We start from the raw sequence: 13189 nt of genomic DNA on the forward strand, positions 1-13189 counted from the left end.
CAAAATACCTAAAAACAGATTGCACAAACAAACTAAAAGACTGCTTAGACACCCTGTGTTGTCAGGCTCACTTGTGCTCAGCGCAGACTCCGGGGCAAGTGGGGCAGATCTCACAGGTGGGACCCTGGAACTTGGGGTTGGTGCACTTGCAGACGCCACACTCGCAGGTGCCCCGGCCATTACATATCTGCTTGTTGGCTGCTAGGCAGGTGGAGGTGTCCAGGGAACAGTCGCAGGCGCTGCCCGTGTAGTTGGCATCACAGATACACACCCTGCACTCACAACGTCCATGTCCTAGTAGAGAGGAGGAGGGGAGAAAATAAAAGATTCAATCAATACTAGGCCTACACAACTCAACCACCCATTTGAAGAATCACCAAATCAAAAACATTTTCTTTCAGACCATGTCTGAGGAAAGGGGTGGAGAAAATGGAGGTTCGTTCAGTTGTTTAAATTAGCCTACTCATAATGGCTGTGGTAATGTTACAGTACGCAGCAGTGTCGAATGAATTCAATGTGTCAATGAAAACTTGTATAAAAGTACTCAAACCAAGGGGGCAAGCCACGGGTCCTACCTCCACAGAGTTTGTTGCTGGAGCGGTCACAGTTGAAGTTGTCACACTCGCAGAACTTCCCACTGTAACGTTCTTCTGGGTTCTCTCTCTTTTTACACTCACAGGTTCCACACACACAGTCTCCGTTGTTGCTGCAGATGTCTGTACCGTTGTCCTTCCGACAGTTAGCGTCCAGGTCGTCCGTCCTCACCTCGTCTGTACTGCACTCACACAGTCTGCCAATACGGCCCTCGTTGCACCTGAGAGAAAGCAAGAGACTTAGTATGCATCCCAAATGACACCCGTATCGACACCCTAGGCCTGCAGGGCTCAGGTCAAAAGTAATGCACTATATAGGGAATAGGGTGCCATTTGGGATGCACACATGCACTCAGCGTATGGTTTCAGAACAACATTTCACACCCAAAAAAGTAGAACTAAAACAACGGTTTTTATATCGTACCTGCAGGCTCCACACTCAAAGGTCCCATTGCCATTGTGGCACATCTCGCTAAGAGGTTTTCCATCTTTGGAACATTCACATTCGCAGATGAAGTTGAGGACGATCTCCACATTCTCAGTAAAACCCAGGGGCTTGATTGTAATGGTCTCGGACTTGCCTTGAGGCGGACACTTCTCGGACTTGATGGCAATCTCAAAGGACACCTAGATGATAGGATGAAGGTATTTGGGCGATTCACTCGAAAAGTCAACCTGTCCATGCACAAAATGTTAGTCATTTCCAAACTAAACGTCCATTATGCTGTATTGGGGCAAAAATGGTTTTGTTAGTCTAAATGCTATGTAAAATGGTTGAGTTATATAGTGCTATTCAACTGGTAACTTTCCATGACCGTTTAGTTTTCCTCTTCTCACAGGAGTGATTTGCTGCTGGCTCTTTATCTCTACGGGCCCCAGAGGCCTTGCTCAATGTTAAAATCTTCATGCAGCTGAATAGGCTGTAAAGAACTCATCACGCCCCTCTCTTAGACATGTAGGCTGTGAGAACGGGGGTATAATGCTTTAAGGAAGTGGAGCTAAGTACCCTTCATCTCTCAAGCAGCTCTTTGTGTAAGAAGTATATAATGACTGTGTGTGACTGTAACTTTGGGTTTCCTCTCAGATGTATTCGGAGTGTAATCTCCCTTGCATTTGCTTGAATAAACTCTTATTAACTGGATAATGAGCTCTGCCTGATCCTTGGAATGAGTTTTCCTCAACAGCTGGAATCACCCATCAGTAAACTCCTGGACACTGGCACTGAGAAAGACCTCTTGAGCAGAAAAGTTGACAATAAATAGTCTCAATGATATCCCCTCTTCTTGTTTTTCATTAGTAAACTCCTAAAATGTCTTGGATGGTTTAGACATTTTTCCAGATGTAGCACATTTTTATTCTCAACCCATATTTCAATAGAGACCAGACGACTAAGGAAGGCTGTGCTAGCTCACACTTACCTCATCTCCAATGGAGATGTTCGAGCATTTTCTTCCATTCTCTCCTGTTCCAACCCAACCGTTCTTGCAGATGGACTTGTATGTTATGGATACACCTTCAGGTAGCTTGCCGTTTTCCAGAATGACTTCAGATGACAGAGACTATCACATGACACACAGAGAATATCTTCAGATGACAGAGACTATCACACAACACAGAGAGAATATCTTCAGATGACAGAGACTATCACACAACACAGAGAGAATATCTTCAGATGACAGAGACTATCACACAACACACAGAGAATATCTTCAGATGACAGAGACTATCACACGACATAGAGAGAATATCTTCAGATGACAGAGACTATCACACGACACACAGAGAATATCTTCAGATGACAGAGACTATCACACCACCAATGCTTGACCTGGGCAGGAGCTCACCGGAGCGGAGTACAAGCACCTCTAATGTTCTGCTGCTTGAGTTCCTGTTCCTCTTCTAGAATATTAGATCAAAAGTATTGTGGAGCTCCTGCACCTAAATATAAGCAGTACCGGCATCCAAAATGACTACCGGCACTTATTTCAGTACAAGTCAAGCACTGCAAACAACACACAGAGAAGTTTTCAGATGACAGAGAATATCAAACAACATACAGATAATTTCAACAAAATATGTCAATAGAAGAACAGTAGTGCACTATATAAGGAATACGGTCCAGTGAACAATATAGGGAATAGGGTCCAGTGTACTCTATAGGGAATTAGGGTCCAGTGCACTATATAGGGAAAAGGGTCCAATGCACTATATAGGGAATAGGGCCCAGTGCACTATATAGGGAATAGGGTCCCATTTGGGAACCATCCCAGGTATTTATTTCCTGCACAGTAATTATTAGCTTTACATCAAACAGCCATTCCAAGTCAAAGTTACAACTCACATTGTAAGAATCGATAATGAGCTTGATGACGTTGCTGGAGTTGGAGGACAGAGTTCCTACTGCTGACTTGGGGATGAGGTTCTTCAGTTCCTTGTAAACAGGCTGGAATTCCTCAGTAACAGCAAAAATGGTCTGAATGTTGTTGTCACTCAGTTTCTGGACCAAATGGGCAATAGAGGGATAGTCCTGTCAATTGAAAAGAAATGCAAGATGAAAATGTCAAACAAAGATCCAATGATCCATACCACTGAGACGTGCCAGTCATACAGCATGTTATACCATATACGAGGGGTAGGCAACTAGATTCAGCCGAGGGATGGTTTTTGTCAGAGCGGAGGCGCCGGAACATAATTGTAATAATTTGTACACTGCAAATTGACCACAACTAAGCCCAAAAATGTAATGCATTTGAAAATAACAATAATTTCATACTTCGATAACATTGAGACACGATCATGTCTCTATATTGGTCTGTTTTTTCAATCGATTGGTAGAAATTTTAAAACGTGCATTTTTCAAATAATTGACAAATCCTATGTGTTTAAATCAAATCAACTATATTCACTGAGGTTTTCTGATGCCTTAAGCACACTGTTTGATTAAATAATTAAGACTCACAAAAGACTAAGGGGAACCCGAACAGAAATTGATTTGATTGTGCCGGGCTGGCTCAGAAAAAGACAGTGAGTGACTGTGTGACTAGCACCCATTGTCTCTCTCTGCTGCAGTGACCACCACAGAACATTAGAGTGTTTATCGCGCTGTCCATGTCGCTGCAGTTGCAACATAATAACAGCCATTTCTGACTGAAAAGTTCTGTTACCGAAATCCCTAATTTGTTTAGGAAAAACATTCCCTAATCCCTCAACCCTTGCTCTCTTTAAGTGACACATGCAGGCTATGTATCGCATGCACATGACCAAAGACCTATTTGTATGGGACTAGTATTACTAGAGAACGTTGGTTATGTAATTATTACTCCAGAACGTCCGTTATTCCAAAGGATGATTCAGACAGGATTTGTTTTACCAAACTGTCCCTTGTAAAAAAAAAAACATCTTCTAGAAATTGACAGTTATGATGGAAGCCTGGAGGTTTTTATTCTAGGCATGAAGATACAGTATTTCAACATGTCCAGGTGATCAAATCAAATTTTATTTGTCACATATGCATGGTTAGCAGATGTTAATGAGAGTGCAGCGAAATGCTTGTGCTTCTAGTTCCGACCATGCAGTAATATCTAACAACTAATCTAACCTAATAATTTCACAACTACCCTTATACACAAGTGTAAAGGAATGAATAAGAATATGTACATAAAAATATATGAATGAGTGATGGCCGAACAGCATAGGCAAGATACAGTAGGTGGTATAGAGTACAGTATATACATATGAGATGAGTAATGTAGGGTATGAAAACATTATATAAAGTTGCATTGTTTAAAGTGGCTAGTGATACATTTAATTACATCAAGATGGCAAGATACAGTAGATGGTTTAGAGTACAGTATATACATGTGAGATGAGTAATGTAGGGTATGTAAATATGATATAAAGTGCCATTGTTTAAAGTGGTTAGTGATACATTTATTACATCAATATTTCCATTATTAAAGTGGCTAGATTTGAGTCAGTATGTTGGCAGCAGCCACTCAATGTTAGTGATGGTTGTTTAACAGTCTGATGGCCTTGAGATAGAAGTTGTTTTTCAATCTCTCAGTCCCCGCTTTGATGCACCTGTACTGCCCTCGCCTTCTGGATGATAGCGAGGTGAACTGGCAGTGGCTCGGGTGGTTGTTGTACTTGATGATCTTTTTGGCCTTCCTGTGACATCGGGTGGTGTAGGTGTCCTGGAGGGCAGGTAGTTTGCCCCAGGTGATGCGTTGTGCAGACCTCACTACCCTCTGGAGAGCCTTACGGTTATGGGCGGAGAAGTTGCCGTACCAGGTGGTGATACAGCCCGTCAGGATGCTCTCGATTGTGCATCTGTAAATGTTTGAGTGTTTTTGGTGACAAGCCGAATTTCTTCAGCCTCTTGAGGTTGAAGAGGCGCTGCTGCGCCACCTTCACCATGCTGTCTGTGTGGGTGGACCAATTCAGTTTGTCCATGATGTGTACGCCGAGGAACTTAAAACTTTCCACCCTCTCCACTACTGTCCCGTCAATGTGGATATGGGGCTGCTCCCTCAAGTCCATGATCATCTCCTTTGTTATTTTGACATTGAGTGTGAGGTTATTTTCCTGACACCACACTCTGAGGGCCCTCACCTCCTCCCTGTAGGCCATCTCGTCGTTGTTGGTAATCAAGCCTACCACTGTAGTGTCATCTGCAAACTTGATGATTAAGTTGGAGGCGTGCATGGCCACGCAGTTGTGGGTGAACAGGGAATACAGGAAAGGGCTATGGTTTGCAATTGCACACGAGGACAAAGATTGTACATTTTGGAGAAATGTCATCTGGTCTGATGAAACAAAAATAGAACTGTTTGGCCATTATGACCATCGTTATGTTAGGAGGAAAAAGGGGGAGGCCGAAGAACAAGCAAGCCGAAGAACACCATCCCAACCGTGAAGCACGGGGGTGGAAGCATCATGTTGTGGGGGTGCTTTGGTGCAGGAGGGTCTAGTGCACTTCACAAAATAGATGGAATCATGAGGGATGGAAAATGATGTGGATATATTGAAACAACATGTCAAGACATCAGTCAAGTTAAAGCTTGGTCACAAATGAGTCTTCCAAATGGACAATGACCCCAAACAAACTTCCAAAATTGTAGCAAAATGGCTTAAGAACAACAAAGTTGAGGTATTGGAGTGGCCATCACAAATCCCTGACCTCAATCCTATAGAATATTTGTGGGCAGAACTGAAAAAGTGTGTGTGAGCAAGTAGGTCTACAAACCTGACTCAGTTGCACCAGCTCTGTCAGGAGGAATGGGCCAAAATTCACCCAACTTATTGTGGGAAGCTTGTGGAAGGCTACCCAAAACATTTGACCCAAGTTAAACAATTTAAAGGCAATGCTACCAAATACTAATTGAGTGTATGTAAACTTCTGACCCACTGGGAATGTGATGAAAGAAATAAAAGCTGAAATAAATAATTCTCTCTACTATTATTCTGACATGGCACATTTTTTAAATAAAGTGGCGATCCTAACTGACTTAAGACAGTGACCACTATCCAACATGGGAGAAAGCTTATTTTTTATAAAATAATACTATTTTATTAGTGTTGCACCATTGTTCTTGTGTAATATAACCATATACAATTTCAGTAGCACATGTTTTAGAGTGATGGATTGTGCCATCCCCACAGCCTCCACAATGGATCAGTCCACTCAGATAGGCGCAAATCCGACAGGTGTCTTGTACACCATGATATTATTATAATAATATTTTTTGCTACTGCTCGACTAAAGAAATATCGGTTGACCAACAGCCCATTGACCCAACAATGGACCAGTAAACTAAATGGGGTCAGCCCTAAACTTTATTGTCCGTGTACATGGAAAGTCATTTTGTGAGTTCAGCATGCAAAATACACTAAATCAATACACTACAATAAAAACAAATGCAATACAAAATGTCTGGAAAGTATAGAGTAAGTAGAGAAACACATACATAGTAATGGCTCATGGTGTACATGTTGTTCTCCAGATGACACTTCCCATCGTTGGGCAGAACGATGCCGCCCAGCTTGCCGTCTCCAGCAAAGTGGAAGCCAGCATCAGTGGAGAACACCAGCAGACGTGTGACGTTCCTCCAGCCAATGGCATCCTGCAGGGGGAGGGGTAAAAACACATCCAATTAGAGCCCCCAAAAGAAAACAAATGCAGCCAACTTTTTCAGTGAATCCTAATTATTTGTTGTAATGCTTTGGACTGACTGGCATTATCTCAATCATGAACCATTCTAGCCGATTATGAAGCTTTCTGTACTTCTGGGCTGTTATTTAAAAAGTGTCTTCGATTAGAAGTGCTGATCTAGGATCAGGTCCCCCCGTCCATGTAATCTTATTCATCATGGTCAAAAAGGCTACATTGATCCTAGATCAGTACTCCTACTCTGAGATGCTTTATGATTACAGGCCCTGAAGTGAGACTATCCCACTATGGCCCAGGTCAGGTCACTCACCCCACAGACGGCCACCTGCATGATGGCATCGAATCCTCCCTCAGGGGAGTCCAGGTTTCCAGAGATCTGCTGCTTACTGACCAGGCTGTTGAACTCCTCCCCGTTCTCAGTCAGCTTCAGCACGTTCTTATAGCTGAAGGGGCTGGTGCAGGTGTCGTTGTTGGTGCTGGTGCAGGGGTTCAGCAGTCTGGCTGGGGTAGTGCTGATGTATGGCATCACCGTCTTCTCCACAAAGGAGCCGAAACCTGGTTAGGAAAACAGCCAATGTTGAGAAGAAGAACAACAATATACTTCATTGATCCATTTTCCTTGCAGTCCATTGACATCTGTCTTTTGCTCTAATCCCAACCCCTTACAAAATACACAAACACAGGTTGGAACAGAGGATAGCCACAGTTAAGTACCCAATGAGCGGTTTTACCTTCCTTCTTTCTGAATGACCTTACTTTGAACATTTTGAGTATGTGAAGTTTCATGTCTTTTACCGATCTTGAAGTCTGAGGTGACATCCTTCATCTCACGCATCAGGTCAGTCCCCAGATTCTTGACATTCTCCAAATCGTCTTTCATGGAGAAGGAGAGATCCATCAAGTAGTAGAGGTCGATGGGGTAGTCCTCTGCCCTCTTGAACTTCACCTTAAAGGTCTGGGCCTCACCTTAATGTGAGAAAGGAATGGAACAGATTCAGAGAACATGAAGACTCTTCATCATTCAATATTTTACAAACATCAACAGGATTCTGCCTGAAAACTTGGATTCAGAAAAGAAAGATTGCATATTCTAATATGCCATGTTTAGATAAAGTATCATATAGCTACATGGCCAATGAGCTGGTCAGGTCAGGAGGCAGGGTCCATATTCACAAAACCTCTTAGAGTAGGAGTGCTGATCGAGGATCAGGTCCTCCATGTCCATCTTATTTGTTATGATCTAAAAGGTCAAACTGACCCAATATCAGCACAGGTCAGGAGTCAGGTCATTACCGGATCGGAGGTTGAGGGTGAGTTTCTGAGGTTGGATCTGAGTGATCTGGTCGGCCTTCAGCTTCTCTGCCATGTCCTTTTTGCGGTTGGTGACAGCCTTGTTCTTGTTGATGGAGGTGCTGCCCCTTGGGTTCTCAATCTTGGCCTTAGTGCAGCCCTTCGTGATCAGGGACTGTAGCTCATCACAGCGTGCTGACTTAGACTCTCCCTGCTTCAGGAAGTCCTGCACAGAGACAAATATGACAAATAACCCACATTTTCTTGTTTTTTATGTTATTTGTAATTACTTCTTTGATTGGTTTTCAAAATAGTCAACATACACATGATGAAGTACTCATTGTGATATGACATTTCTGATGATTTTGCAGTTTGAAGAAGGAGCAAGTTCGGTCAGAAGTTTAGTCAGATTCATGCGTGGTTTCAAGTTGGGTGGAAAATATGCTGTCGAGTGGGTGAAGGTAACCCGAAGTGAATTGTCACGTTTGTTTGTGTTTCTTCGGATCAGAGGGAGCAGGCTCTCCGTGCGATGCAACTTGGGGAAAGACCTGTATCTTGCTTTGCGCTAAGGTACAGGGCACTATTAAAGCGAGGGATATAAAGGATACTGTTAAGTGCGGAGGTAGAGCAATTGAAGTTGAAGATTCCTGGTGTTTGTGACGCCTGCCGTTTGGTGTGACTCAGACCCAGTGGAGAGCGTGGTGAAACAGGTGACAGCCTGCTATTTTGAACTTTGATTTAGTCTTTACCTGACAAAGTAATGTTAGGATATATGAGTTATGCTGTTAGAACTTTTGTGCCGACTACACTGCGGTGTTCTAGGTGTCACGTTTATGGACATGTAGAAGCAGTGTGTAGTAGGGGGATTCCAAAATGTGGGAAATGTGCAGAGATGGGACAGAGGAGTGGTGTAGTTTCGGTGGGAAAAGCTGTGGGTCAACTGTAGGGGTGCTCATGTTGCTGGGGATCGGCGGTGTTCGGTACGAGAAAGGAAGGTTGAGGTTGCCAGCCTCAGAGTAGTGCAGAAGGTGTGGTATTCTGAGGCAGTGAAGAAAGTAGAGAAGGGAGGATGAAGGGTAAAGGATTCTGAGAGGATCCTTGTGAATAGTACATCTGTACCAGAACAGATGTATAGGGCAATGAGTGATATACACCACATGACCCAAAGTATGTGGACACCTACTCGTCGGACATCTCATTCTAAAATCATGGGCATTAATATGTAGTTGGTCCCCCCTTTGCTGCTATAACAGCCTCCACTCTTCTGGGAAGGCTGGGAACACTGCTGCAGGGACTTGCTTCCATTCAGCCACAAGTGCATTAGTGAGGTTGGACACTGATGATAGGTGATTAGGCCTGGCTCGCAGTCTGCATTCCAATTCATCCCAAAGGTGTTAGTTGGGGATGAGGTCAGGGCTCTGTGCAGGCAAGTCAAGGTATTCCACACCGATCTCAACAAACCATTTCTGTATGGACCTCGTTTTGTGCACAGGGGCATTGTCATGCTGAAACAGGAAAGGGCATTCCCCAAACTGTTGCCACAAATTTGGAAGCACAGAATCGTCTAGAATGTCATTGTATGCTGGAGCGTTAAGGTTTCCCTTCACTGGAACTAAGGGGCCTAGCCCGAACCATGAAAAACAGCCCCAGAACATTATTCCTCCTCCACCAAACTTTACATTTGGTACTATGAATCGGGGCAGGTAGCGTTCTCCTGGCATGCGCCAAATCCAGGTTAATCCGTCGGACTGCCAATGGTGAAGTGTGATTCATCACTCCAGACAACGCGTTTCCACTGCTTCAGAGTCCAATGGCGGTGAGCTTTACATCACCATAGCTGACGCTTGGCATTGCACATGGTGATCTTAGGCTTGTGTGCGTGCGGCTGCTCGGAAATGGAAACCCATTTCATGAAGCTAACGACAAACAGTTCTTGTGCTGACGTTGCTTCCAGAAGCACTTTGGAACTAAGTAGTGAGTGTTGCAACCGAGGACAGGCGATTTTTACGTACTATGCGCTTCAGCACTTAGAATCCCCATTCTGTGAGTTTGTGTGGCCTACCACTTCGCGGCTGAGTCGTTGTTGCTCCTAGACGTTCCCACTTCACAACAACAGCACTTACAGTTGACCGGGGCAGCCTTAGCAGGGCAGAAATTTGACGAACTGACTTGTTGGAAAGGTGGCATCCTATGACGGTGCCACATTGAAAGACACAGCTCCTTAGTAAGGCCATTCTACTGCCAATGTTTGTCTATGGAGATTGGATGGCTGTGTGCTCGATTTTACACACATGTTAGCAACGGGTGTTGCTGAAAAACCTGAATCAAATAATTTGAAGGGGTGTCCGCTTTGTATGTTTCAGTAAGGTTGGCTTCTTAGTGTTCATAGCAATGGTTATCAACTGTACTGCAGAAATGGAAGGTAAGTCACAGAACATAGATGTTGTGGTGACAGCTGCAGAGAAATATTTACAGGTACGAGATTACTTTTTTTGACCCCTTTTTCGTGATATCCAATTGGTTGTTACAGTCTTGTCCCATCGTTGCAACTCCCGAACGGACCCGGGAGAGGCGAAGGTCGAGAGGCATGCGTCCTCCGGAACACTACCCTGCCAAGTCGCACGGCTTCTTGACACACTGCACACTTAACCCAGAAGCCAGCCACAGCAGGAAATACTGTACAAGTGGTGACGAAGTCTGAGTGCATGAGCCCGGACCGCCACAAAGGGTCGCAAGAGCGTGATGGGACAAGAACATCCCGGCCAGCCAAACCCTCCCCTAACAGGGAACCCAAACCGGTTGGGCGCGTGCGCCATCGTGCACTATCGTGCATACATTTATTTTGTCCCCCTACACAAAACGCGATCACAACACGCAGGTTAAAATATCAAAACAAACTCTGAACCAATGACAACATTAATTTGGGGACATAAAGCATGAAACATGTATGGCAATTTAGCTAGTTAGCTTGCACTTGCTAGCTAATTTGTCCTGTTTAGCTTGCTTGCTGTTGCTAGCTAATTTGTCCTGGGATATAAACATTGAGTTGTTATTTTACCTGAAACGCACAAGGTCCTCTACTCCGACAATTAATCCACACATAAAACGGTCACCCGAATCATTTCTAGTTATCTTTCCTCCTTCCAGGCTTTTTCATCTTTGAACTTATATGGTGATTGGCATCTACACTTTCATAGTATTACCACGACAACCGGCAAAACAGTTAGTCTTTCAATCACCCATGTGGGTATAACCAATGAGGAGATAGCACGTGGGTGCCTGCTTCTATAAACCAATGAGGAGATGAGAGAGGCAGGACTTGCAGCGCATTCTGCATCAGAAATAGGAATGACTTCTATTTTAGCCCTTGGCATCGCAGACGCTCGTTAGCGCACGCGGTGCGAGCGGTGTGGTCAGCCTATAACATGGACGACGCTGGGATAATTTTGCGCCACCTCATGGGTCTCCTGGTCGTGGCAGGCTGTGACACAACCTGGGATCAAACCCAGTACTGTATTGACGCCTCAAGCATGGCGATGCAGTGCCCTAGACCCCTGCGCCACTTGGGCGGCCCGGGGTACGAGATTTGACTTGTGTTGAGTGGTAGTGACCCGTCCTCTCAGGCCGTTGGCCTGGGGTAGGATCCGATAGGGTTAAAGTAGTGGAATAAGGTGATGGTTTTAATGAGTATAGGGTTAGTTGGTAGGGTAATAATATACATATATACACAGTTGAAGTCGGAAGTTTAAATACACTTAGGTTGGAGTCATTAAAACTTGTTTTTAAACCATTCCACATATTTCTTGTTAACAAACTATAGTTTTGGCAAGTTGGTTAGGAAATCTACTTTGTGCACGACACAACACATTTTTCCAACAATTGTTTACAGACAGATTATTTCACTTATATTTCACTGTATCACAATGGGGCGGCAGGGTAGCCTAGTGGTTAGAGCGTTGGACTAGTAACCGGAAGGTTGTGAGTTCAAACCCCCGAGGTAGGTACAAATCTGTCGTTCTGCCCCTGAACAGGCAGTTAACCCACTGTTCCCAGGCTGTCATTGAAAAAATAAGAATGTGTTCTTAACTGACTTGCCTGGTTAAATAAAGGTAAAAAATTAACTTGTAAGTCGCTCTGGATAAGAGCGTCTGCTAAATGACTTAAATGTAAATGTAAATGTAATTCCAGTGGGTCAGAAGTTTACATACACGAAATTGACTGTGCCATGAATTTAGAAGCTTCTGATAGGCTAATTGACATCATTTGAGTCAATTGGAGGTGTACCTGTGGATGTATTTCAGGCCTACCTTCAAACTAAGTGCCTCTTTGCTTGACATCATCACTTGGCAAAACTATAGTTTTGTACTTTATATATATATATATATATATATATATATATACAGTGCCTTGCGAAAGTATTCGGCCCCCTGAACTTTGAGACCTTTTGCCACATTTCAGGCTTCAAACATAAAGATATAAAACTGTATTTTTTTGTGAAGAATCAACAACAAGTGGGACACAATCATGAAGTGGAACGACATTGATTGGATATTTCAAACCTTTTTAACAAATCAAAAACTGAAAAATTGGGCGTGCAAAATTATTCAGCCCCTTTACTTTCAGTGCAGCAAACTCTCTCCAGAAGTTCAGTGAGGATCTCTGAATGATCCAATGTTGACCTAAATGACTAATGATGATAAATACAATCCACCTGTGTGTAATCAAGTCTCCGTATAAATGCACCTGCACTGTGATAGTCTCAGAGGTCCGTTAAAAGCGCAGAGCGCATCATGAAGAACAAGGAACACACCAGGCAGGTCCGAGATACTGTTGTGAAGAAGTTTAAAGCCGGATTTGGATACAAAAAGATTTCCCAAGCTTTAAACATCCCAAGGAGCACTGTGCAAGCGATAATATTGAAATGGAAGGAGTATCAGACCACTGCAAATCTACCAAGACCTGGCCGTCCCTCTAAACTTTCAGCTCATACAAGGAGAAGACTGATCAGAGATGCAGCCAAGAGGCCCATGATCACTCTGGATGAACTGCAGAGATCTACAGCTGAGGTGGGAGACTCTGTCCATAGGACAACAATCAGTCGTATATTGCACAAATCTGGCCTTTATGGAAGAGTGGC

The 13189-nt window shown here is 43.8% G+C and overlaps 1 protein-coding gene across 5 annotated transcripts in view; it reads right to left on the minus strand.

The window, feature by feature from the left end:
* Positions 1-13189, minus strand: part of LOC135558639 (integrin beta-1-like) — a 41944-nt gene that overhangs the window by 4249 nt on the left and 24506 nt on the right. For all 5 annotated transcript variants that reach the window (XM_064992596.1, XM_064992595.1, XM_064992597.1 and 2 more), the window contains exons 4-12: positions 8056-8278; positions 7558-7728; positions 7073-7317; positions 6560-6715; positions 2935-3120; positions 2012-2152; positions 1018-1220; positions 576-814; positions 72-294 (exon numbers count right to left, since the gene is read on the minus strand). In XM_064992596.1, coding sequence (XP_064848668.1) covers positions 72-294; positions 576-814; positions 1018-1220; positions 2012-2152; positions 2935-3120; positions 6560-6715; positions 7073-7317; positions 7558-7728; positions 8056-8278 — 1787 coding nt within the window. The remainder of the gene's footprint in view (positions 1-71; positions 295-575; positions 815-1017; positions 1221-2011; positions 2153-2934; positions 3121-6559; positions 6716-7072; positions 7318-7557; positions 7729-8055; positions 8279-13189) is intronic.

This window comes from Oncorhynchus masou, chromosome 17 (genome assembly GCF_036934945.1).
Source record: "Oncorhynchus masou masou isolate Uvic2021 chromosome 17, UVic_Omas_1.1, whole genome shotgun sequence".
Lineage (NCBI taxonomy): Eukaryota > Metazoa > Chordata > Actinopteri > Salmoniformes > Salmonidae > Oncorhynchus > Oncorhynchus masou.